This window comes from Asterias amurensis, chromosome 19, assembly GCF_032118995.1.
Source record: "Asterias amurensis chromosome 19, ASM3211899v1".
Lineage (NCBI taxonomy): Eukaryota > Metazoa > Echinodermata > Asteroidea > Forcipulatida > Asteriidae > Asterias > Asterias amurensis.
In genome coordinates, this window is record NC_092666.1 from 14,703,809 (window position 1) to 14,731,176 (window position 27,368).

At 39.6% G+C, this 27,368-nt stretch overlaps 1 protein-coding gene across 2 annotated transcripts; it reads left to right on the forward strand.

Moving 5' to 3' along the window:
• Positions 1-773: 773 nt before the first annotated feature.
• On the forward strand, positions 774-26,002 carry LOC139951240 (telomerase protein component 1-like). 2 transcript variants are annotated; one of them, XM_071950018.1, is made up of 24 exons: positions 774-953; positions 1,628-1,908; positions 2,842-2,910; positions 3,497-3,603; positions 5,909-6,042; positions 7,432-7,562; positions 8,470-8,565; positions 8,957-9,049; positions 11,029-11,222; positions 13,062-13,173; positions 13,704-13,811; positions 14,205-14,378; positions 14,994-15,181; positions 15,461-15,636; positions 16,632-16,797; positions 17,654-17,762; positions 18,051-18,179; positions 18,512-18,639; positions 20,397-20,526; positions 21,507-21,623; positions 22,376-22,519; positions 23,486-23,566; positions 24,195-24,353; positions 24,894-26,002. In XM_071950018.1, exons 2-24 carry the CDS (start codon positions 1,684-1,686, stop codon positions 25,065-25,067), a joined length of 3,144 nt encoding a protein of 1,047 aa, XP_071806119.1. In that variant the 5' UTR covers positions 774-953; positions 1,628-1,683; the 3' UTR covers positions 25,068-26,002. The 2 variants fall into 2 exon arrangements, with proteins under 2 accessions (XP_071806119.1, XP_071806120.1); XM_071950019.1 differs by lacking the exon at positions 774-953 and adding an exon at positions 1,073-1,093.
• The last annotated feature ends 1,366 nt before the right edge of the window (positions 26,003-27,368 follow it).

The following is a 27,368-nucleotide window of genomic DNA, read 5'->3' on the forward strand; positions in this document are numbered from 1 at the left end:
CAGAAATGTAAAAGTTTTTGGATGGGTGTGGTACTCTATTGCAGGGGTTGGGAACAGTGGCACACTCAAAGTGGAGATTCTTGGGCTCAAACAGTAATCGAGGTCTTGGCCCATTTAAATTTTGAAAAAAAAAAAAAAAAAACCAAAAGGTGATGTAATTGTAAAATCATAGAGCAAGGAACAGAAATTAAGAGGCTAAAGAGGTAATTAGGAATCAAGGGGCGGTAGGGATTGGGTGGCAGGCTAAAAAAATTGCTGCTGTAGGGCCTATTATTTTGCATTTGCATGAGCCCCTCCACTCCCTCCCCCCCCCCCCCCCCCCCGTCACCCTTGGGTTTTTTAAGGGAAATAAATTTTCAGGTTGAGAAAAAAACAAAATCCTGAGATTATTTTAATTATACCTAATTATCTATAAATAGTTTTCACGCATATTGCATGTTGACTCATTTTTTCTTTTCTTTTATATCGAATACACTTTTTGGGGAATACTGGTCAATTAATGATGGAAATCAAACTTATTACGTAATTGAGAAACGAAACCGAAAGTGGTCGATTTAGTTTTTGTGATAGAACAGGGCAGGGAAAAGTGTTTGTTCAAGACCTATCAAACAGGTAATCAAACAACATTGTTTAAATTTGCACAAGTCCATTTACTGTTTTACGGCAACGTCAGGCTTGCGCTGTACACACGCGTAAGTGTACATGGATTGCAGGGTTTCTCTTGGAAAGACTAGCACAAGTTTAGTGATGCTGCAGGATTTCTCAACGAGAGATTTCACAGAAACGCAAAGTTGTTATTGGAAACGAAGACGTGTTTATACTTACCGGAGCAATCCATTTCCTTCCTCCATGGTTCTTCAACTTGCTCCGTGGGATGGGTAGGCCAAGTTGACTTTCAAAAGGTTTCATCCAACTGTGCTGTTGAAGATCTTAGCGTCCTATCTTTTCGTCAAGTAAGTTCCTGGTGTTTTTTCTCTATGTTTTGAGTGCCATTTTGTGACGCTCCGAAACGATGACTTGCATGGTGAGAGAGCATGGAGGTCTTTCATTCATCTTGCACCTTCTTGCATTGATCTATTTCTACATCCATGATGTAAGTAAGGTTGTTTTGTACGGATTTTACGTATGTAATCCGTAAACATTTCTTGGAATGCTGTCTTGAGGGTGGGGTGCAATTTTAGTTGTGTTCTATGTTTGTGTTTTTTTGTTTTTGGCTACCTCTTTAGCTCTAGTTTCTTATTATGTTAACATCGCCGACATCGGTCATCAAAATTCTAATTCCTCCTAAGAGAGACGATATAAGACCGATTTGTGTTAAAAGAGGAGAGAGTTGAGAACGTGAGCTTGCTTAGCTGTGTGTTAAAAACTACTAAATCCTGACACCACTTTTTCACTAATTTTTATCAAAAAGAATATCTCATTTTTGTTAGCCCCATAAATTGGTCCGATCCACTCCGTATGAGCTGGATTGGACCAATTAAGGTAGTTGATTGGACCAATTTATGGGGCTAATTTTAGTATACTAATTGAATGACAAAGTGGTGGCAGATAGAATGTTTTCCCAAATTAAAACCTTATTTAATATAAGCTGTAACAACAACTTCTTTTTATTGATTTTTCTTTCAAGGAAAAACTGAGGCTTACTATACTACAGTACTGTAGCCGTTAAAGTCCTCCAAAACCATGGGCTGTGGCTCGTCGCAGTCAATCGGAGCCGTTCCTGGCAGTTCGGACGATTACAAATACTCTGTACTTCAGACCTGGGATAAAGTGGATCGAACCGTTAGCAAGGGGTCAAAGGTCAAGAAGAATTTGGTTGTCCAGAGGTCGGGTTGGAAGACAGTCCGAGTCTTCGTTTCATCAACGTTCAAGGACTTCCACGCTGAAAGAGAAATCCTAGTCAAGGAGGTAGGATCGGTGACGGTGGCAGCTATACGCACTTGTTTACCCCCTTCAAATTTGTCTTTGTCGTCCCCATTCCCCGCTCCACCTCAACTCACATATTCAACCGTTGCATGCAGAAATAACCCACGGCACCCACAGCTCTATTACAAGACAGCGTTCTCCCTTGACTGTGGTCTTCTGGCCAAATGCGAGTTGAAACACCTGAGGACCAGTCAGAATTCTCTCCAAGTGGTCCAGCTGGCTAGTTCAGTGTTAAAAAGCTTTCCTATTTCGTTTGAAATATAGACCAGTTAAAAAGCTGACGGACTAGTAAAATGAAAATCTAACTGGTCCTGCTGGCTTGTTAACCCTCCAAGAGCTCCCAAAGTCCATCCCTGATTCTGCAGAAAGTTCCCTGAAAATAATCCAATCTTTCCTTTTTGCCGTTTTGATCTCTGTCATAGGTTGTCTGTTTTAAAGCCATTGGACACTTATGGTAAACAGTATTATCCAAGGCCCACACTTCGTGTATCACAACTTCTATAAAATTACAAACCTGTGAAAATTTAGGCTTAATTGGTTATCGGAGTCGGGAGAAAATAATGGGAAAACCCACCCTTGTTTCTGCACGTTTCCTCGTGTCATGACAGGTGTTCAAAAAAAATTTTAATTCTCGCTATCGAGAATTGATATTGTTTTAATGTTTTCTCAAAAAGTAAAGCATTTCATGGAATAATATTTAAAGAGAAGTCTTTTTTTTTCTGTACCGAAAGTGTCAAATGGCTTTAATAAAAACAATTATTGTGCTATATGTAATTAGATGTTTTTATCCATCCTGTTTTTGGCGCCTGCGCTGTTGGATGTGGCCGGAAAAAATAATAATAATAATTAGAATAAAATTTTAAAAAATGTACTTAAAAAATTTTGTTTGTTTCCTTCTTAATTTTGCTTCTGAAGGTGTTTCCGGATTTACGAGTGTGGTGCGAGTCCAGAAGATTACATCTTGTAGAATGTGATCTAAGATGGGTGAGATATTTATATGTAGAGCGTGGCGTTTCATGGCCGAGCGGTTAAGAGCACCAGATTCAAGCTCTGGTGTTTAATCAGCAGAGTGTGGGTTCGAATCCGGGTCATGACACTTGCTATGTAAAGTAGAGTAAAGGGGAGGTAGTGCTTTCTGCTCTACCAGCCAGGCTTCTCTCTGATTGATGACACCAATTATTTTCGCGACATTGTTTTACTCATTTCTCAAAAACTACAACACCTCAGCAAGTAATATTTTTTAAGGAAAGCTTTCTACCATCATTATCTTTATTTTAATATTTATTGGTTTCAACAAAACCTCAAAAAATGGAATTATAAAAAAAATCATATTTACAATAAAAGGTACATAAACACCTAAACAGGACAACCCCTGAGTTTAATGTAAATCTGTGGACATTGTGTTTTGTGTTATACAAAAAGTATCAAAACCATTTAAAGCTAGTCATTGTACAAGACATTATTCAAATCTGACTTGAAAATAGCTTGTATGAGGCTTGAAAATAAAAATACATTTAAGAAGTTGCAATTTGTACATAATATTATTATTTTAATTTTTATTTTGTTATAGGGCATTCCAAAGAATACTGATTCTGGAGAGACGCTGCGTCTTTGTCTTGGTGAGATTGACAGATGTTACCAAGACAACGTGATGCCATTCTTTCTTAACCTTACAAGGTGAGATCAAGACTCTACGAGTCAAGGACAGTGAGAGTCTTGAGGCCAATTATTACTCAAATAGCTAAGATTGATTTTAGCTGTGAATCAATCTTATCTGCTGATCGGTAGAACCCCCATCTCTTAATTATAAATAGTATTTATCTAAAGATACCTTTTTAAAAAGGTGTATCATTCTTAACTGCTACGCAATTTTGATGTCACAGTACACATCACTTTGGTGATACTGACAACTGGTCTGAAGATAAGTAGGATTTGAAACTTTGCATGGTGGAAATACGATAAAGTGAGGTTTGCGGTAACACCATGTAATGATAAACTCTAAATGAGTTGGGGTGGTTCTGAAAAGAACCGTTGGTTTCAACTCGACGTTTCGATCAGTATTATTCGATCATCTTCTGGAGAAAGCAGAAGATGTATCGTTAGCACTTTGTGAAATCGTGCGGAGGGTTATTGCACAAGGGCTAAATTTCACAAAGCACTTTTAACATTATCTTGAGATGAGTAGTCGGTATTTTCGCAGTGATTTGTATGGGGACATTGTAACACCAGGGCCCAATTTCATAGAGCTGCTTAAGCAAAATTGTTTGCTTAAGCAAAAAATTCCTTGCTTAGTAAAGTCAGATTATCGGCCAAGACCCCACTCAATTGTTATGCTAAGTAAACAACAGCTACATGTAAATACCAGTCACAAGCAATGTACATGGCATGAAATTTTGGCCAGTAACATGTGTAAAATAAGCCAGCTATTTTCGTGCTTAAGCAGATTTTTTGCTTAAGCAGCTCTATGAAATTGGCCCCAGACCTGCCAACTGTCCTGATTTCCCCGGGACAGTCCCGATTTCTGAGTTTTGAAGACCCTAAAATCAGGAATGTCCCGATTTCCAAACTTTCCCAATTTTATTTAAAAAAAACTATAAAAAAACTGGTGAACTACTGAGAACGAGGCTAGTTGTATCTTAGAGTTAAAAAAATTGTTCCTTGTCGCAATAAATGAGGGGAAGGGTGGTAAAATACTATAGAAAGATTGTTTTAAAATTGGTTTGACAAGTCTTGATTTGTGCTATATTTAATGTGGCCGCGATCGCGCGCGAACAAACACATGCCCAATCATTGTATGGCATTCACGATGCCGCTGTGGGGAAAAATATCACTCGAATATGCAGGGTTGGAAGCTGCGCTGCCTGTGGGGTCTAATCTCAACCTTGTTCCAGTTAAATATTCATGCTAAATAACAACCTTGTACTCATGAACACATCGCTCTCGTTGCATATTTGTTCCCAATGTGCATTGCAGACCGATCGTTAAATCACAAATATTTTATTGCAAAAGAAGTTTTTTATACAACCGATCCTCTAATCACGAACCCATTAAACTGGTAGTTGATGAAAAAAGTATGATCAAGGGCAGAAATTCAGGGGTAAGATCGTCCAAAACTGAAAAAAAACCTGAAAAAAAACTTTGCAGGCAACTCAAAATTTGTTTGACCCCCAAAACAGTTGAGGGGAATATAGTTTCCGTATGTTTACCTCCACGACAAAAGGTTTGTCCCTATATCTGGGATACGAATGTTGGCAAGTCTGTTACACTATTCTTAGCAATTTTTAAAAAAACTCACAAAGCCTGACGGCCATTTTAAGGTGAGGGCTCCACTTTACTGATTTGGGTTATCTACCCAAATTAACTGCTGCTAGAGGCTCGCTGCTACCTAGTCCTGGGGCTGAATCAAAATTCACTGTCCGTAGAGCTGGTGTATACATTTTTGGAAGTAATAAGGTCAAGTGCCTTGCTCAAGTGTCATGACTAGGATTCAAACCCATACTCTGCTGCAGACAACTAGGATTCAAACCCATACTCTGCTGCAGACAACTAGGATTCAAACCCATACTCTGCTGCAGACAACTAGGATTCAAACCTATACTCTGCTGCAGACAACTAGGATTCAAACCCATACTCTGCTGCAGACAACTAGGATTCAAACCCATACTCTGCTGCAGACAACTAGGATTCAAACCCATACTCTGCTGCAGACAACTAGGATTCAAACCCATACTCTGCTGCAGACAACTAGGATTCAAACCCATACTCTGCTGCAGACAACTAGGATTCAAACCCATACTCTGCTGCAGACAACTAGGATTCAAACCCATACTCTGCTGCAGACAACTAGGATTCAAACCCATACTCTGCTGCAGACAACACCAGAGCTTGGGTCCAGTGGACTAGATCACTCGGCCACAACACATCATGGACTAAAGTGATCACCACGCTTTGAGTTCTAACACGTTTTATTTTATTTGGATAGTGAGCGTTGTGGATGGATACCCTCGTTTGACGACGTTCCCGAGGCCATCGTTCAGGAGTATCGCTGGGTTCATGGTCTCTCTGTAACGGAGATGGAAATCCTCCACGGTGCTTACCGTATTGATAACCCTAACTGTAAGTCAAGAAATTAAACCTAGACAGTACACAATTTTGTCAATCTACTGCTTCTTTCTATTTTTTTATATTATTAAAAAAAAATTAATGCAAGTTGCCAGACACACAAGGCCTGAAGGCCACTTCAAGGTGTGGACTACAATCAACTATTTTTCCAGGGGCTGATGCCACCTACTCCTGGGGCTGAAACAGGGTTACCCACTTTACAGTCTATATATGGATAGGCATGGGTATCATCCACTTGGAGCCTGGCTGGTAGAGCAGAAAGCACTACCTCCCCAAATTTACGAAGCAATCATGGTTAAGTGTCTTGCTTAAGGACACAAGTGTCACGACCGGGACTTGAACCCACACTCTGCTGATCAATCAGCTTGAATCCGGTGCTCGGCCATGACACGCCATGAAAAGTACAGTCTATACTATCTGGTGTATTGCGTACTGAGGTTTTCAATAGACACATCCTACGAGCAACCTTTCTTTCTGTAGTTTATGTCGTTTAGGTAGTGCTTTCTGCTCTGCCAGCTAGGCTTCTGATGGATGATACCCAAGTCTACAGCGGTTTGGACTGTAAAGTGGGTAACCCTGTTTCAGCCCTAGGAGTAGGTGGCAACGACCTCTGGTAAAATAGTTGATTGTTGTCCACACCTTGAAGTGGCCTTCAGGCCTTGTGTTTCTGGCGATCAGATTGGCTCAGTGGTTTCTTTCCCTGCATATCATCTCTGTGGACCCTGGTTTAAAGCCATTATACACTTTCGGAACAGAAGAAAAAATAAAATTTCACAGATTTACAAATAACTTATAGGGTGTACAGAAGGTAATAGTGAAATACTTCTCTTGAAATATTATTCCATGAAATGCTTTACTTTTTGAGAAAACATTAAAACAATTATCAGTTTTCGATAGCGAGGATTACGGATTTATTTTAAACACATGTCATGACACGGCAAAACATGCGGAGACAAGGGTGGGTTTTCCCGTTATTTTCTCCCGATTCCGATGACAGATTGAGCCTAAATTTTCACAGGTTTGTCATTTTATATATAAGTTGTGATACACGAAGTGTGGGCCTTTGGACAATACTGTTTACCGGAAGTTTCCAATGGCCGTAAATCCCACCTCAGACCAGAGCCATGCAAGTGGATCAGGTTTTTAGTCCCTATCTGTTTGCATGGGGGTTTTCTCCTTTGGGGTTTTCCTCCCACATCTAAAACTGAACATTTCTTCTCGTTTGCGCTAATTGTGCTGTTTGGTGTCTAATAAAATTAAAATAAAATAATTTTGACTTTTTATTCAGCTGTTTAAAAGCCAAATGACGATAAAACAGTCGTCCTGAAATCATGATTTTTACACTGGCGTGTCAATTTCCCTATGATTTTATTCCATGCACAGCTTTTTTCATGATCCGCAAGTCTGAGTTCTTGTCTTCCCTACCGAGTGAGTACCGAGATGACTTCATCGACCCCAACCCCATCGCCTTCCATAAAATGACCATACTCAAGAAGATGCTGAAATCCAGACTGGTGAGTGCACCAATAACCTCTTTGGCTGACCCCCTCACTTGAAAGTTAGAACCCCAACAAATTGTTCACTTTGTCATTGGGTGTCGTGGCAGAGCGGATAAGAGCACTGAATTCAAGCTCTGGTGATTCTGTTCAGCAGAGTGTGGGTTCGAATCCTGGTCGTGACACTTGTGTCCCTGAGCAAGACACTTCACTATAATTGCTTCTCTCCACCCAGGGGTAAACGGGTACCTTTGAGGGCAGAGATGGTTCTTGTGATTGATTTAGCCGAGTAGCGCATATTAATGTTTCCAAGGCTTTAACTCCCCAGAGAGCTGAGATGTTTTTTCAGGGATGATTTAAGGCCTAGTGACCAGGGGTAATAGTTAGTGCTATATAAGAAGCCATTGTTTTTAAGCCATTAACATTGTACAGTGTAATACCTTTTAAATGCAAGTCATCTTAGAGCATTTTACTATACCTTTTAATGCATTTTGTGAAGCGTCTTGGAGCATAACAAACACAAATTTGGTGCTGTATAAATGTTTTATTATTGTTATAAAACCTGTGGCCAATTTCATAAAGCTGCTTATAAGCACAACAAGTAGCTAAGCACAACAAAATTATGCTTAACAGAACAAGGTTACCAGCCAATCTACCATGTCATATGTACAATTTGTGACTGGTATCCTGCTCATTTCTGTTCAGCATTGAATTACATGCAGGCGAAGGAGGACATGGCTTCCGTTGCCGCTGGTCTTGGCCTTGGTGCCCCTTCGACTGTTTCCCATGGACTTTAAGATTTCCCAATGGAAGTGACCTTTGCGAAATCAAAATAGCCTTGCCCCCTCAAAGATGAAACTCAGCTTGTTTCAGCAATTGAGCTTTTGTTTTATTTAAGAATGGTTTTCCCCTACTTGATCCACAGGGAGACCATGTATTATGGTATGACTGTGAATATGATGGCATCGATGACGACGGAAAGATTTCCCTTAAGGGTCTCGATCAGACATTCTGTAAACCGGTAAGTTCCACAGCCTGTGCTGCCAAGTACGGCTCCCTCTGAAGTGGAGTAGTTTTCGAGAAAGGAGTAATTTCCACGAATTTGATTTCGAGACCTCAGATTTATAATTTGAGGTCTCGAAATCAAGCATCTGAAAGCACAAGTGTTTTTTCTTTCATTATTATCTCGCAACTTCGAAAACCAATTGAGTGCAAGCTTTCACAGGCTTGTTATTTTATGCATGTTCAGATACACCAAGTGAGAAGACTGGTTTTTGACGTTTACCAGTAGTGTCCAGTGTCTTTAAGTCAGAAGAAACTATAAATAAATATGACAAAACAACGAGAGCCTGAACGTTTTGAAAGGAAGTTTTACAAGGAATCTGAAAATTATTTTCTGTTGACATTTATAGATTTTTGAGTTCTTCAAGAAGAGAATAGCAGCTCAGTACCCTGTGCAGGATAAAGAGCTGGATCCTTACCAACTGGCTAGAGAGGCACATGAGGTAGGAATATTAAATGGTACCACTCCCATCCCCTCCCAGACCCACATGAAGCCCCCAACCTTACCCAACCCCCTCACTGCCCCAAGACCCCATGAAGCCCTCAATCTTACCAACTGGCTAGAGAGGCACATGAGGTAGGAATATTAAATGGTACCGCTCCCCTTCCCTCCCAGACCCACATGAAGCCCCCAACCTTACCCAACCCCCTCACTGCCCCAAGACCCCATGAAGCCCTCAAACTTACCAACTAGCTAGAGAGGCACATGAGGTAGGAATATTAAATGGTACCGCTCCCCTCCCCTCCCAGACCCACATGAAGCCCCCAACCTTACCCAACCCCCTCACTGCCCCAAGACCCCATGAAGCCCTCAAACTTACCAACTGGCTAGAGAGGCACATGAGGTAGGAATATTAAATGGTACCTCTCCCCTTCCCTCCCAGACCCACATGAAGCCCCCAACCCAGAGATACCAACATACACGATTTGGGCGTAGCAAATACGATTTCGAGCCGTGACTACGACGCTACGATAATACTAAATAAAACACGCTAAACAAGCCACCCAATATAATTTTATTAAATCGTACGATACATGCAAACAACGAATGAACTATTAAGTGGAAACAATATACGTGTCTCGACGTAATGATTGTTGCGTGCCCTCTGATCCCCCGCTGGCTGGCCGGATGAGTATTTTTACGCTAGTGCATTGCTGCAAGATCGTACCCATTGATCTCTTTACGTCTCTATTACACCATGGGGAATAGTGCACACGTGCGTGGGGAATGAGGTTGTGTGTGAGCTAACGTGTCACAGTAACCTCATTCCTCATGTATCCACTATTATTGTGCCCACGCTGTCTGTACACTTCATCGAAGCTTGGCACAAAAAGTAAGAAATAATGGCGACAAAAAGAAGACCTTCTGAACAAAAATACCTTCAACTGAGTGGCCTGTGAGATCTAAGCTAGACACTTTCCATGTTTTCTTACTAGTAATTGTAGCGCCGATGTCCAGACAATGCCCAAAATACGGACACGTATTTTTTGCCCAAAATCCGGACAGGTTTTTTTTTTTTTTTTCTCTCTCCCAATAGCTTGTTGTTGCATTTCTGACCATTAAAACAAAAACATTTAAGTAAGGCCACCCTTTGTTATGTTTTTTTTTTTTAAACAGAGTCAGAAGATGAGGGATTTTTTTTTTCCCCCCAGATTTGTTTTTCACTGGCCATTATAAACATTTGTAGCTGTTCTGGTGGTGCATACAGAGGTAATTGTTATTTCACGACAATGCCTGAAAATGAGCTAATTAGCATTGTAGAGAGTAATAGAAAGATCGGTTTAGGGAGCCCAAACCACGCTCGCCCTTAACTTTTGGGAGATGCTACTCTTTTTTAAAGTTCAATGTTGGCATCTCTGCCAACCTTACCCAACCCCCTCACTGCCCCAAGACCCCATGAAGCCCTCAAACTTACCAACTGGCTAGAGAGGCACATGAGGTAGGAATATTAAATGGTACAGCTCCCCTCCCCTTTCAGACCCACATGAAGCCCCCAACCTTACCCAACTGCCCCCAGACTCCATGATGTAGGACAAATACATTGTACATAAAACTGACTGAGAAACACCAGAAGTGCAATCAATGTACATAATGCAAGTAGCTGTTCCACAGTCAATACAGGGCAGAATTGCCAAGGCAGGATTTTCTGTCGTTGTGGCAAAATGCTACCCAAACACCATTTGTCCAAACTATATACATCGCAGGTGTGTGTAGAACACCAAAGCAGACAGTATCATGGTTAGAGGGTTTTAAACAAAACTTTTTGTAGGTCGAAATTGTTAGTTACACTGCTGCAATCAATACTCACTTTAATCAGTACACATTTTCCAAGTAAATATGGCTTGTGTGAGTAGTAGTGGCTCTGCTGGATCAGTATGCTCTGACTATTAATGCAACTTTTTTGTCTGCACTCTATCGCAGTCTTTCATGAAGAATCGCGGTGGTCTGGTCTTGGGGCGTAACACGACCCTTGACATGATCAAAGACTACGTGGTGGATATCGGAATCGACTACCCCTTCGTCATCCTCGGAGGACCGGGAACAGGAAAATCTGCAGTCATGGCACGGGTTGCCGACGTAGCGTACAAGATGGCTGCCTTGAAGGAGATTCCTGGGTAAGCTCTATCTCCTCCAGTAAATTTTCCCGAGTTTCACTTTCAGGGATGTGATTTCTCCATTTTTTTTAATGCTAAAAGAAATGGAGCTATAAGGACGAGTAAAGAAAGAAACTTGTTTACAGCGTCTCCGCCCGCTTCCTTTTTAGAGGCCGCCTCCTTTTTTTTCTTTTTTTTTAATGCAAAATTTAGTTTGTTTTTTTTACAATTTTGATTTTCTTTTTTTTTTTTTTTTTTTTTTTAAAAGGGATATAATTGTTTTCAACGATCTCAGCTAAAAACAATCTAAATGTCTTGTCTGAATGTCTTGTACAACATGTTTCATTTATGTATTGTGTGTTTGAGCAGTAGAAAAAACAATGGATTTTGACATTTTAAAAAGAATGGCGGCCATCTTGAAATAAAAAATAAAAAGCCCCTCCTCCTTTCTTTTTCTAAAAAACCTGGACGCTAAACATGTTTCTTTTTTTAATAATAATACAAATTCTTATATAGCTCATTTCACAATACACCGTATCAATGCGCTTTACATTAGTCCCCTGGTCATTGGGCCAATAAACATCCAGTTAATCTTTCTCAGCTCCCATTAGGGAGTATACAGCCCCGAGCTGCCGTGGCGCTCCGAAAGCTTTTTCATTCAAAGTATCAACCTCTACCCTCGCAGGTACCCATTTATACCCCTGGGTGAAGAGAAGCAATTATAGTAAAGTATCTTGCTCACAAGGGCACAAGTGTCACGACCGGGATTTGAACCCACACTCCGGTGACTTAGCACCAGAACTTGAATTCGATGCTCTTAACCACTCGGCCGCGACACTCAGTCTAACCATACAATAACGCCCCAGACTGCTTGCAGAGTAGGGCTTTTAAAACCAAATATAAATGTCAATATTGGGCTTCATGCTCGCAAGTTTTTGAGCTCACATGCTTTTGCAGTTTGCACTCTGAGTTCAGTTTTTTTTCTCAACAGCCAATCACATCCCTGCCCGTTGAATGGCATCTGAATGACAGAGTGAGCGCTATATAAGAAGCCACTATTATTATTAATATTCCATTTGATCACAGCATGCAAAAGAAAGATCACATCTTCTTTTGTGTCGGTAACTCCTGGAGTCAGGCTACATCCCATAGCCTTAGAGCGTCCAAGTTACTCAACCTAACTCAAGATAAAACTCTTGGTGAAATCGGCACCAGTTCTTTTAGTTATTATTTAGTTATTTCATGCTCCTTCACTGCGCTCATGAAAAACAGTTATACCCTAATGACTGAGAAGTAACACAAGCTACAATACTATTCATTGTTTTGTTTCATCAGGTTTATTAAAGCCATTGGACACTTTCGGTAAACAGTGTTGTCCAAGGCCCATACTTCGTGTGCCACAACTTATACATAAAATAACAAACCTGTGAAAATTAAGGCTCAATCGGTCATGGAGTCGGGAGAAAATAACGGGAAAACCCACCCTTGCTTTCCCACGTTTCGCCAGGTCATGACATGTGTTTAAAATAAATCCGTAATTCTCGCTATCGAGAATTGATATTGTTTTAATGTTTTCTCAAAAAGTAAAGCATTTCATGGAATAATATTTCAAGATAAGTCTTTCACCATTACCTTCTGTAAACCCTGCAAATTATGTGTAAATCTGTGATTTTTTTGATTTTTTTTTCTGTACCGAAAGTGTATAATGGCTTTAAAGCATGGGAAAGTGCCGGTGGTATATCGTCCTAGTTACTCAATTAACTCGAGATAAGACGAGTTTTAACTCTTTCTGAAATCGGCACCAGGTCTTTTAGTTACTGTTTAGTTAATTCCTTATCTCCATGTTTCATTCTTCTACAGTGCTGGCGATCAGGGATGGCACGTTTTCTTTCATTTCGTCGGAGCCATCCCAGGATCAACGGATCTTGAGAAATGTCTGAAGAGACTCCTGAAGGAAATAGGAGCCTTCGATGTAAGATGCTTTTAGATATTTTTCCAAAGAATAAAATCCATCATTGTTGTTGTTATATGTTTCTGGTAATGAAACCAACGATGCCTCGTAAGTGATCTCTATCACTTTAACAAGCAATTGTTAAAGTGATAGTGATAGTGATTATGATTTGTGGCATGTCATGGCCGAGCGGATTCAAGCTCTGGTGTTTGACCAGCAGAGTGTGGGTTCGAATCCCGGTCGTGACACTTGCTACACAAAATTGGGGAGGTAGTGCTTTCTGCTCTATCGGCCAGGCTTCGGACTGATGATACCCAAGCCTACATCCATATGGACTGTAAAAGGGGTAACCCTTCAGCCCTAGGAGAAGGTGGCAATGGCCTCTGGAAAAAAATAATTATAGCCCACACCTTTAAGTGGCCTTCAGGTCTTGTGTGTCTGGCGACAAGGATTAAAAATAAAATAAAAAAACCTGTACCGAAGGGTATTTGCTATGTGATTTATTGATTTACTACTATTATTATTCATAAAATCAAATTGTTTCTTTGCAGGAATCGACCATTCCGAAGAATCTCGAGGCAGCGTGCCAATTGACGTACAGTACCTTATCCAACCCTAAAACCAAACCAGTCATTATCGTTATTGATGCTCTGAATCAGGTAAATATTCATTAAAGACACTGGACACTTTTGGTAATTGTCAAAGACCAGTCTTCTCACTTGGTGTATCTCAGCGTATGCATAAAATAACAAACCTGTGAAAATTTGAACTCAATTGATCGTCGAAAAATGCGAGATAACTAAGAAAGAAAAAAACCCTTGTCACACATGGTTGTGTGCTTTCAGATGCTTGATTTCGAGACTTCAAATTCTGATTCTGAGGTCTCGATATCAAATTCGTGGTAAATTACGTCTTTCTCGAAAACTATAAAATGTTTTATACTATCAACCTCTCCCCATTACTCGTACTCAAGAAAGGTTTTGTGATAATAATTATTTTTAGTAACTACCAATAGTCTCCAGTGCCTGAACTCTTTTCCTTTTCGTGAACAGTTTGATGACGACACGTCTGCGTCCATCTTGAGTTGGCTCCCTCGTAAGCTTGCACCTCAGATCCGAGTCATACTCTCTATGATTGACGAGACCCCGCCCCACAGAGCCATGAGGGAAAGAGGCTTTCATCCCAAGGAGTACTTTCTGACACCTCTGGACGTTGCATCTCGAAAGGCAAGTGTCAACTTCGAAAAGGGATGAGAATTGAATATCAATATAAACCACAAGGGAAACTGACTGGGTAAATTGGGAGACCGCAAACTTAGGGGTAGATAGCTCAGTTGGTAGAGCGCAGACACGTTAATCTGAAGGTCGTTGGTTTGAGTCCAACTTTAGTCAACGCCTTTATCAATCATCCTCATTCTTTCACCTTTGTTAAGGTAAATCCATGACCTACTTAGAAAATTACATTATTTGTTCAAGATTTTTCTTGTTCTAAAATGTGTTTTATTACTCGCCCTGTCTATGTACATGTATACAATAAAATTAACGTTTGAAAACTTCATTTTAAAAGCTGGTTGTTTTTTTAGATATTGCCGAATATCTGGAGCGGGATGTCCAAGCAGAAAGACTAACCCACAACTGAAATACACAAACTGAGAAACGTTATTGACTGTTCTCAGATTCAACTTTGAAAAACATAAAAACTGAAATCAACACATAAAATCTTTTTACATGACCACATTACTTTGAAGCGAAACGTATTTTTTCTTCTTCAAAATACTTTATACTTTCAAAAGCTGCGTTTTTATTGCCATTTAACGTATATCTTCCCTTTAAACTTTACAGGAAATAGTTACTGAGATTCTCGGTAGATACAACAAACGTCTCGACGAAGAACAGATGAGTAGTCTCATCGCTAAGGAGTCTTCCCAGAATCCTCTCTGGCTGTCCATTGCGTGTGAGGAACTCCGAATATTTGGCCTCTTCAGCAAGATCAACGATAAGATCAACAGTCTCTCGGATGGTCTCTTGGAGTAAGTTGTACATCATTTGAGTTACTTTGAAAATTTTAGTTACTAGCTGTGTTTAAATGTCTCTAAGGAATAGCACCAGGCTACTTATCATCTTGCCTTGCTCTCTACCAACCGCCATGCTCAAGCTTGCGATCAGCTTCTGACACCACATGCCTAACCGAATACTCTCATCTGCTCACAATTAGACATTCTCCCACGTTGCTCCCCAAATGTGGAACAACCTCCCAATATTAATTATTATTATAATCGCACCTCTGATTGTCTTGTTTTCTTTGTCAGTTTGTTAGAGCAGGTCTTTGATCGGTTTGAGGAGGAAAATGGTGGCAGTTTGCTGATAGGAACCCTCTGCCTCCTTGAGACATCCGAGACTGGACTCCTTGAAACGGAGCTTCTTCAAATCCTTGGTGATGAAGATAACCTCATGCCCCCAAGTGATGAGAGTGGCTCAGAGAAAGGTTAGTCAGGCTGACTTTGTGTGGAGGCAACCAGAGATAATAATGTGAAGCGCTTTGAGATGCCCTTCAGATGTGAAAGCACTATAAAACTGGTCATTATTATCATTATTATAATAATAATAATAATAATAATTTGGGGGGCTAATCATCCTTACTCGCAGCTAAGAGCTGAATTGCGAAGGACGCGGCTACAACGTGTTTGAGAAGCAGGCATGCAAGGGCGCATTCAGCTGCCAGCCACCTCAACCCATTATGACCACGGAGCACAGCCAAGATCGAAAGTGTTTGATTTTTTCCTGAGGGAGGAAAACCGGATAGTCTGGAAAACCTTGTGGCACAGCAGAGACCCTTATTAGAACTCTTATTATAAGAGTGCAACATACTAGCTCGTTTGATGGAGCACCTGCAAGTTTATCTAGAGGTCACATGTTCTAGTCCTGTTCTAGTCAATTTTAAGTTTGTTCATCACCTCCCAAAAAATATCTATAAATTCTAGTCAATTTCCCTTGTGGTTTATTGGTTGATACAAAAAGACAAAATTTCTCCCCTGCAGTGATCTCTCTGCTGTTGCTTTCAAAGTTGTATCGTAAACAGAACTGAAAATCACATTCAGCCTGCTCTGTAAAGGCTTTGTGTACTTTTTGTAGCACAAAACATAATGTCTACAGATTTACATTACACTTACACCATTTGAAGATAATGATGGTAGAAAGCTTCCCTTAAAATATTACTTGCTCATAAGCAGTTCTGTGGTTTTTGAGGAGTGAGTAAAACAATGTCTCAAAAATAACTTTTGTTTCAGGAGTCTCTCGACTCTTCTGAAGCATGACTCTGTGATTTGTCCTTAAACTTGTTGACTTATGAAGCTGAAACTTCTACATGTATATTATATTACATACAGCTTTGTTCACAGTGAGTAGGGATTCATGTCATGTCTAAAAACTTGATCTACCAAAGGTACCAAACCTTTAAACACATTCCCCCCCCCCCCACAGATGGTGGTTCAAGAGAGAAAGCAGCCAAACAGATTGGAGCTCTCCCAGCTGCTAAGTGGGCTATGGTGTTCCGAGCCCTTAAACCATTTCTTAGACCGTTCGGAGATAGCGGGGAGGGACGACTTGATTTCTATCATCGCGCTCTCAGCAAAGCAGTAAGAAGAAAGTGAGTTAAAAAGAGCCATTCACCACGGTCCAATTTCATGGAAAGCACAGAAGTTTGCTGAGTGTCAAACAATTTTGCTTAGCAGAATAGGGTTACCAGTCTAAATCTCATCTTTCATGCAAAATCTGTGACTGGTATTCTGCTTATTTTTGCTTAGCATAAATCTGTTTCATGCAATATTTTCTGCTTAGCAGCTCTTTGAAATTGGGCCTTGGTCTCTTTCTAGTGACAGACCCTCCTGAATCTTCCATTTTCCTCCTGTCTACAACCTGTTTCTTAAATGCTTCTTGTTATCTTTGAATATCAGCTCTAAATAACATGAGATTTACTGTGATTGATTGATTGATTGATTGATTACTTGGCATTAATTGATTAACAAATGGTAACTGATCAATTGATAACTTATGTATGATTGATTGATCACTTCATTGATTAATTGATTGATTGATTAATCACCTGTCAATAATTGATTAATAAATTTTGATTGTTTGATTGCCTATAGGTACTTTCCTCAGGGTGATGATTGATTGATTGATTGATTGATTGATTGATCACCTGTCAACAGTTGAATCTTGTGATTGATTGACTGCCTAGATAGGTACTTTCCTCAGGATGATGATTGATTGATTAATTGATCACCTGTCAGTTATTGATTGATCAATTGTGATTGATTGATTGTGTAGGTACTTTCCTCAGGATGATGATTGATTGATTAATCGATCACCTGTCAGTAATTGATTAATAAATTGTGATTGATTGATTGCCTAGGTACTTTCCTCATCAGGGCGATGATTGATTGATTGATTGATTACCTGTCAATAATTGATCAATATCTTGTGATTGATTGATTACCTAGGTACTTTCCTCAAGACGATGGAGCCACTGATATGCTTCATAAGCTCTGGTGGCACAATAAACTAGCCGACTATTTCTTTGACTCAGACAAAATGGAGAGAAAAGTAGAAGTGAGTAAAATATTTCTCTCTTTATATATTTGTGTCACCATGACGATGGTCAAACCTTACAATTCCAGTTAGCAGTAGTGCTTTCTGCTCTACCAGCCAGGCTATAAATGGATGATATCCAAGCCTACTGTGCCAACTCCTGCAAGGCATTTGCTGCGAAAAAAAGCTGTGACGTCAAAATTCGTTTGGCATTCCGTTCGCAGGAATTATGCACTGGGCTTTAAATCAGATTGAAACTGATCAATTTTTGTTAATGGATAATTAACAATCTTATATTTCATCTCCAAGGAGCTACCAATGCATCTTATCAAGACAGGAGACAAGGAAAGACTGCAACAATTTCTCTGCAACTGGGAGGCATTTGATCTTCTGTATGTGGAGATTTTCAGCGATGCACTCCTCAAGTACTGGCGCGAGGTACGACAGGTTAAAGGGTTTGGGTACTATTTGTATTACAGAAAAACACGATGTCCACAGATTTACATTAAACTTACACCGTTTGAAGATAATGATGGTAGAAGATATCCTTTGAAATATTACTTAATGAGGTGCCTAGAAGCACAAAAAGTTGCTAAGCGCATAAAAAATGTTTGCTTTGCAAAAAAAGAGGTTTCAATCCAAAATACTGACATTTATCTTTGCTGTGTCTGGTACCCCACTCATTTCTTGCTTAGCAAATTCTTGCCAAGCAGATTTTTCTGCTAAGCGGCTTTATGAAATTGGGCCCTTTTGGTTGTTTATTCTGGCAGGGGTTCGGCAGCGGTTGGCAGAAGGTGATGCTAAGCGGGTATGAGGAAAGTCTTCATAACCTCAAGAACAATCCAGCGGTCAGCAAAGATGTCGTCTCTAGGAGACACGAGCAAATCACAAGAGTGATGTGAGTATTGTTGTTAATTAATTCGCCCGAATTCTGAAAAACTAATCTGTGGTCCTTCACGCAGCGACGCTCATGACACTTCAACATTGTTACCCCTGGTCACTGGGCCTTAAATCATTCCTTAAACCATCTCAGCTCCCTGGGGAGTATAGCTGTGCCACCAAATATGTAGCGCCTAAGCTAATCAATCACAAGAACCAACTCTGCCCTCACATGTACCCATTTACCTGTGGGTGGAGAGAAGCTTATGGTAAAGTGTCTTGCTCAAGGACACAAGTGTCACGACGGGGATTCAAACCCACACTTTGCTGATCAGAAACACCAGAGCTTGAGTTCGGTGCTCTTATCTGCTCGGCCACGACACGCCCAAAGCAATTTGTCAAAAGACTAATCTACCAATCAAGTACATGTATACACATGGTGTTACCGCAAAACAACATGATTTCACATGCATCTACACAGTACACAGTCAACCCTCCTACTGTCAGATCATTCATTATCATCCACCATGGTTTTAGTGATAGATAATATCATGCCGTGAATGCATCTACACAGTACATAGTCAACCCTCCTACTGTCAGACCATTCATTATCATCCACCATGGTTTTGATGATAGATAATATCATGCCTTGAATGCATCTACACAGTACACAGTCAACCCTCCTACTGTCAGACCATTCATTATCATCCACCATGGTTTTGATGATAGATAATATCATGGGGTGAATGCATCTACACAGTACACAGTCAACCCTCATACTGTCTGATCATTCATTATCATCCACCATGGTTTTGATGATAGATAATATCATGTGGTGAATGCATCTACACAGTACACAGTCAACCCTCCTACTGTCAGACCATTCATTATCATCCACCATGGTTTTGATGATAGATAATATGCCGTGAATGCATCTACACAAGACATAGTCAACCCTCCTACTGTCAGACCATTCATTATCATCCACCATGGTTTTGATGATAGATAATATCATGTGGTGAATGCATCTACACAGTACACAGTCAACCCTCCTACTGTCAGACCATTCATTATCATCCACCATGGTTTTGATGATAGATAATATCATGTGGTGAATGCATCTACACAGTACACAGTCAACCCTCCTACTGTCAGACCATTCATTATCATCCACCATGGTTTTGATGATAGATAATATCATGTGGTGAATGCATCTACACAGTACACAGTCAACCCTCCTACTGTCAGACCATTCATTATCATCCACCATGGTTTTGATGATAGATAATATCATGCGGTGAATGCATCTACACAGTAAACAGTCAACCCTCCTACTGTCAGATCATTCATTATCATCCACCATGGTTTTGATGATAGATAATATCATGTGGTGAATGCATCTACACAGTACACAGTCAACCCTCCTACTGTCAGACCATTCATTATCATCCACCATGGTTTTGATGATAGATAATATCATGCGGTGAATGCATCTACACAGTAAAAAGTCAACCCTCCTACTGTCAGATCATTCATTATCATCCACCATGGTTTTGATGATAGATAATATCACGCCGTGAATGCATCTACAGTAAACAGTCAATTACCCTCATACTCTCATTCACTTTTCCAGGTAAATTTCTCTGACAGGAAATGAAAATGTCTTGCCCCTTTAGGACATATTTATTCCCTTTAACCCTTTCTTGACGACAAATTTTTTCTTTTTCTTGATGGACAAAAAACAAGACCTCACTTTGAATGCTTTCCATTCCTCAGGGTCCACGCTGGGGCACACGAAGACTCCTTCAAATTCCTGAAAACATGTATCAGCATGGAAACGGAACTAGGCGAGCGCCCAGAGCGCATGGTGGAGGTGTATTCTCTCGCTGCAGACATTTATGATGATGTAAGAATCAATTTAGTTTGAAATTCTCAGTAGCGCAAGGAAATTAATTTAAGGTAGAGAATTTGAATTGTACCCCAACAAATATTTTTTTTTTACTTTTGACCTCGACATTTTTCGCTTTAACTTTGGCCAAGGTCACACAACGACCATTCGTCGTCTGGTGGCCGATATGAAGTTCATCACCCTAGCTTGCTGGCCTGGGGGATACCTGTAAGCAAGGGTGCTTGCTATGTGAACCAGAAACACCAGGGTTAACCCCTGCTCTTCCACGATAATCGTCTTGGTTCTTTTATGTGCACTGCCAATCCCAATACACAGGACCAAGGGCTTAAAGGGTGGCTGCAGTGTTTTTTTTATTCATTTAAACGATTAACCATGACTTTTTAAACCTGAAATATTTTTTTATATTTTTTATTAAATGCGCAAGTATTTAAAAAATGGTTTTCAAGAGATTAGGGGAACCCACCCCGCCCCTAAAAGGGAGCCTTCATTTGCATAAACGTGACGTCAGTAACCCAAGCCGTCGGGCCCCCTGGCTGTGTGCATATAGAGACGTGTGCATTGTGTGGCCTGGTACCTCGGCGCGTGTAGTTAGGGACCAGACTCTTTTTGCCAACGATATGTTTGAATTCCCGACGTGACGTCGATGGTAGGGGGGCGATAACAATCCACAAAAGGGGGGGGGGCATGACTTATTCGCTCATAACGCAAGTCAGATATGTCGGGAACAAACAAAACACATTTTATTTATGTTCAATACATATATCAGAAATAAATGACAGCAAAATTACCTGTTTTATTTGAACTCATTGCAGCATCTCTTTAATGTCCATGCTGAAATACATGTCTTGAGTACCATGCAAAAAAAAACACATGGTCCATGTGCAAACTTAGCCTTTGTCCTCCCTCAGGTTATGGGTTTTTTGACTGCTTAACCAAAATTAAATTTCTCTCTCTTTTTTTTTTTCTTTTCTTCACAGAAACTGAAATTATATCAGTGGATCGAGAGGTGGCAGATAACTGAACTGGGTCACCTCATTAAGTTCGCCCGTCAATCCATCGCGATAAGAGAGATGTTACCTGGGAGAGCTAACAAAGTACGTGAATCAATCAATGTGGCGTGTCCTGGCTTGGTGGTTCATCCGTACGTGGGTTTGAATCCCGGTCGTTACACTTGTGTCCTTGAGCAAGACACTTGACCATTGCTTCTCTCCACCCAGGGGTAAATGGGTACCTGTGAGGGCAGAGATGATTTATGTGAATGATTAGCTTAGAGCGCGGTAACTCGCAGCATGGCTGTATGCTGTGTGAACCAACACTGGGGTTTACCCATACTCTTCCATGATAAAATAAGCGAGCTATTTCCGTGCTTAAGCAAATTTTTTGCTTAAGCAGCTCTATGAAATTGGCCCCTGGTCATGCCAGACAGACCTGTGTGCTCTTTAAAGGCAGTGGACACCTTTGGTAATTGTCAAAGGCCAGTCTTCTCATAATTATGCATAAAATAACAAGCCTGTGAAAATTTGAACTCAATTGGTCGTCGAAGTTGTGAGGGAATAATGGAAGAAAAAACACCCTTGTTGCACGTGTGCTTTCAGATGCTTAAGTTTGAGACCTCAGCTGAGGTCTCGAATTTATTTAAAATATTTTAGTGAGAAATTACTTCTTTATTTCTCAAAAAACTACATTACTTCAGAGGGAGCCGGTTCTCACATGTTGTTATACTATCAACAGCTTTCCGTTGCTCATTACCAGGTAACTTTTTATGCTAACACAATTGTTTTGAGTAATTACCAATAATGTTCAGTAGCGTCAATAGCGTCTTGTTTTTCTCTGATTTCTTGTCTAGTTCAAACTTGGTAGGAGTTTGACTCAGCTAGCATTCAATCTGGAGGCGTGGATGGAGACGGGTGCGGATAATAACCTCTCTGGTCAGGAAGCCATTGACGAAGGGAAAGCTTGCATTGAACGAGCCATCCAGATCTTCAAAGAGGTGAACCCAACTGTTTGATAACAACCTTTATTATTACTTCTCTGGGGCCGATTTCACAAAGCGTTAGGACCAGTCCTAGGAGATATTGAAAACTTACATGTAAGACTAGTCCTAACTTAGGACCAGTTCTAGGAGATATTAAAAACTTAAGGCTAGTCCTAAGTTAGGTCGAGTAACCCGTCCTAACTAACCCGTCCTAACTCGAGATAAGACTAGTCTTAACTCTATGTGAAATCCACCCCGGGCCCTTTTCTATACGCAACTTCGGCAAAAAAATAATGTTTTACTCCAAATATTTAACTATGTAACTGTTCATGTAATTCTGCTGCCGGCAGCGAATTGAATAGAATTTTAATAAACCATTGAAAAAATGGACCCCGAGTTTATTTTACAAGACCGGATTAAAAATGAGAACAAGCTTCCTGATTCCTGACAACATGCATTTTATCTTGTTTGATTTGAACAATAACTGCACTAAGGCATGTAAGAGATCTATATTATTTGTGTCTGTGGTATACTTAATCACTCAATGGAAGTAAAGGGTATTCAGCCTGGGCCTGGGTTTGAAATCTATTATTAGCATTAAAACTTTCTTGGTGACGAGTAATGGGGAGAAGTTGATGGTATAAAACATTGTGAGAACCGGCTCCCTCTGAAGTGCCATAGTTTTCGAGAAAGAAGTAATTTTCCCCTTAAATTTGATTTTGAGACCCCAGATTTAGAACTTGAGGTCTCGAAATCAACCATCTAAACGCACACAACTTTGTGTGACATTAGGGCGTTTTTTTCTTTCCTTACTATCTCGCAAGTTCGAGGACCGATTGAGCTCAAATTTTCACAGGTTTGTCATTTTATGCTTATGTTGAGATACACCAACTGTGAAGGCTAGCCTTTGACAATTACCAATAGTGTCCACTGCCTTTAATTGTCTTGGTTTTTTTCTTCTTACTTTTCTTCCTCTACCAGTTGGGGAACGATGGTTTTTTGGCTGATGCGATTATGACCAAGGGAATACTGCTACCACGGGGAGATGAAGAACAACTGGAGGTTAGTCAGTTTGTTTCTTTTCTTGTAATAAAATAATATAATATCAAAGTCGTATACAAACTTTCAGAAAGATGAAGGTTGTTGCAGTGATGAATTTTGAGACCCAATTAGTTAGCACCTTATAAGGGTTTACAAGGTGCTACGGCGCATACAGCAGCCACAGCCAGGAACACTGGGGCAGACCCCTTCTCTTTTCGATAAGTGCACTGGGTTCTTTACATGCGCTACACAACACATGGGACCAACGGCTTTACATCCCATCCCAAGGACGAAGCAATGGTTAAGTGTCTTGCTTAAGGACACAAGTGTCACGGCTGGGGAACATGTAAAGATAAAAGGCAAGAATGGTCATGGTAGAGCTGACAAAATAGTCTTGAACAGTGTTCATGTTTTGTGTGATAACCATTTACTTGAAATGAACCTGGGAAAATTTTTGTTTAATCCATTTTGTGGGTAAGGTGAAAATAGTGAAAACCATGCTCGATTTTCAGCGTGTAAGACACATTGTTTTTTTTTTATTTTGGTTGTAAGAACTTAAATCCATTTTGGTAAGGATAGAAAACATTGCATAATACTGTCTAATTATTCCAAAATAATCGAATAAATTTCCCTGGATGGATTTCTCCAGGTATGTATGGAATCTCTGGATATGTGTCTCCAAGCCTACGGTGAGAACAGCGTCCTCAGCTCTCGTCTCTTTCTTAATATCGGAATCTTCCACGAGGACAATCGAAACTATCACAAAGCGTGCGAGTGGTTTATTAGATGGCATCGTTGCAGTGAAGAGGTAAGTTTCACAAGCTGAACTTTTGCAAGAAATACGAGAGTTTACTTTCACAATTGTAGCTAGTGAAGGGCGTGCGAGTGATTGCTTTAACTGAATCGTCAGATTGAAAGAGTAAGTTATCACAATAAAAATGTCGCAAGAACTTTGAGTGGTTATTTTGTCTTGTAGTCGCAAATATTACCATTATTACTATCACAAGACGTGCAAGTGATTTCTTATAATGGCATTGTCGTACTTGAAGGTAACGTCCGTCAATGTATCAAAAATACTCAAAAACTTGATCGATTTTTTGTGGACATCAAAATCATTTTATTTATTTTTTTAATACCGTAAGCCGGACCATACCTCATGGTGTCCATGCGGGCGGGGAGCAGAAGCGACAACACTAATCACGTCTTTTCTTCGTTGTTAAAAAAATAAAATAAAATAAAACGGAGAGAGGGCGGGGCAAATTGATATTGTTTAACTATTGTTTAACTATGTAAACTGTTTAATGGACTCCACAAACCAAATTTGTGTGTTTTATTTGTCTGTTTGCAGGTTTTTGGCTATCATCATCCGAAAACAGAACGAGCACGAAAAACGCTAGCCCGGCCTCAGTACAAGCGGCTTCTGACTCAGATGGAAGCCGAGGAGCGGGAGCGGCAAGCTCAGAATGACGGAAATGAAGATGAGAATGATCTGAATGAAATGATGAACAATGTTCAAGTTTGAACTGGAAGGAACAGGTTTGAACTGGATAGAACCGGATCAGTCTGGTATGTGGTGGTTGATTGTGTAACCCAAACAGGAACCTGATGTCTTTCTCATGAAGTGGCCTTTTAAGTGGCCTTCCAAACTGTTGAATCCGTCCAACAAATTTGTAAAAAGATTTTAGTTTTACATCTTAATATTTAAAAAATATATAATTTGCTTTAGAAACTTATTTTAACTAGTTTTGTCTGGACTGAGTATTTGGATGACTGATCAAGAACTATATTAAGTGGAACTAAAGGCCGAGTCACACTGCAGCGATAACGATAACGACGCAAGGAGAACACATTCTATTGGTTGAATTCCTCCACGCAGAATACGCACACGCTCAGTCAACCAATGGAATGCGTTCTCTTTGCGTCGTTAAAATAGCTTGGACAAGAGTGACGATGTAAAAATTTATCCACGATGTTTTTGTGGACAATATAATTTTCAGAATTGACATGATTTTTGCAAATAGATTTCTTAAAAAAGCAGCATTTAAACAAAATGCTCTTTTAGGTTTTCTAAAAAATGTATCTTTTATATACCACATCTTTTTGTAAATTTTGTAGGCTGATTTGTCTTCTATGTATATATACCTTTGTGTGTATATTGCGATATTATAATTTTGTAAATCTTTGTTATCTTTTTTTCTAGTGGTTAAACTATTTTCTGAGATTTTATTTATCAGATGAGGCTGAAAATAGGTAGATGTTGTCCTGTAAGTGCATAAATTGTGTGACGTCCGTGCGTGGGGTATGGCCCATCAGAAAGCAATACCTTGAATGCTTACTACGTTCTCTTCCAAAAAAACTATAAATTATTCTATCATTGAGGAAATTATATGTTTTATATACTTTTTTATGAACTATCTCTTTGCAGAAATGTATTAATAGAAGTATTTCAAACCAAAATCAGATTGTTTGTTCGTATTTTCTGAGAATGACTCCATATTTGAAGTGGCGGCTACAGCCACTTGTGATAAAGACACAAGGTTATAGCCTTGTGAACATTTTCAGGCAAAATTTGACAAGTATGCAAGGTGACATTATGAGGTCAAATTTGACAAGTACACAAGCCTTGTGAACATTTTGAGGTAAAATTTGATAAGTACGCAAGGTTAAAATTTTTGAGGCAAAAATTTTTGAGGCAAAATTTGATAAGTACGCAAGGTTATAGCTTTGTGAACATTTTGAGGTAAAATTTGATAAGTACACAAGGTTATAGCCTTGTGAACATTTTGAGGTAAAATTTGACAAGTACACAAGGTTATAGCCTTGTGAGCAAAATTTGATAAGTACGTAAGGTTATAGCCTTGTGAACATTTTGAGGTAAAATTTGATAAGTACACAAGCTTATAGCCTTGTGAACATTTTGAAGTAAAATTTGATAAGTACGCAAGGTTATAGCCTTGTGAACATTTTGAGGTAAAATTTGATAAGTACACAAGCTTATAGCCTTGTGAACATTTTGAGGCAAAATTTGATAAGTACACAAGGTTATAGCTTTGTGAACATTTTGAGGTAAAATTTGATAAGTACGCAAGGTTATAGCCTTGTGAACATTTTGAGGTAAAATTTGATAAGTACACAAGGTTATAGCCTTGTGAACATTTTCAGGCAAAATTTGATAAGTACACAAGGTTATAGCCTTGTGAACATTTTGAGGTAAAATTTGATAAGTATGCAAGCTTATAGCCTTGTGAACATTTTGAGGTACAATTTGATAAGTACGCAAGTTTATAGCCTTGTGAACTTTTTGAGGCAAAATTTGATAAGTACACAAGGTGAACATTTTGAGGTAAAATTTGATAAGTACGCAAGGTTATAGCCTTGTGAACATTGCCAGGTAAAATTGGATAAGTACGCAAGGTTATAGCCTTGTACACATTGCCAGGCAAAATTTGATAAGTACGCAAGGTTATAGCCTTGTGAATATTTTGAGGTAAAATTTGATAAGTAAGCAAGGTTATAGCCTTGTGAACATTTTCAGGCAAAATTTGATTAGTACGCCTTGCGAACATTTTCAGGCAAAATTTGATAAGTACACAAGGTTATAGCCTTGTGAAAATTTTCAGGCAAAATTTGATAAGCACACAAGGTTATAGCCTTATGAACATTTTCATGCAAAATTTGATAAGTACGCAAGGTTATAGCCTTGTGAACATTTTGAGGTAAAATTTGATAAGTACACAAGGTTATAGTCGTGTGAACATTTTGAAGCAAAATTTGATAAGTACGCAAGGTTATAGCCTTGTGAACATTTTGAGGTAAAATTTGA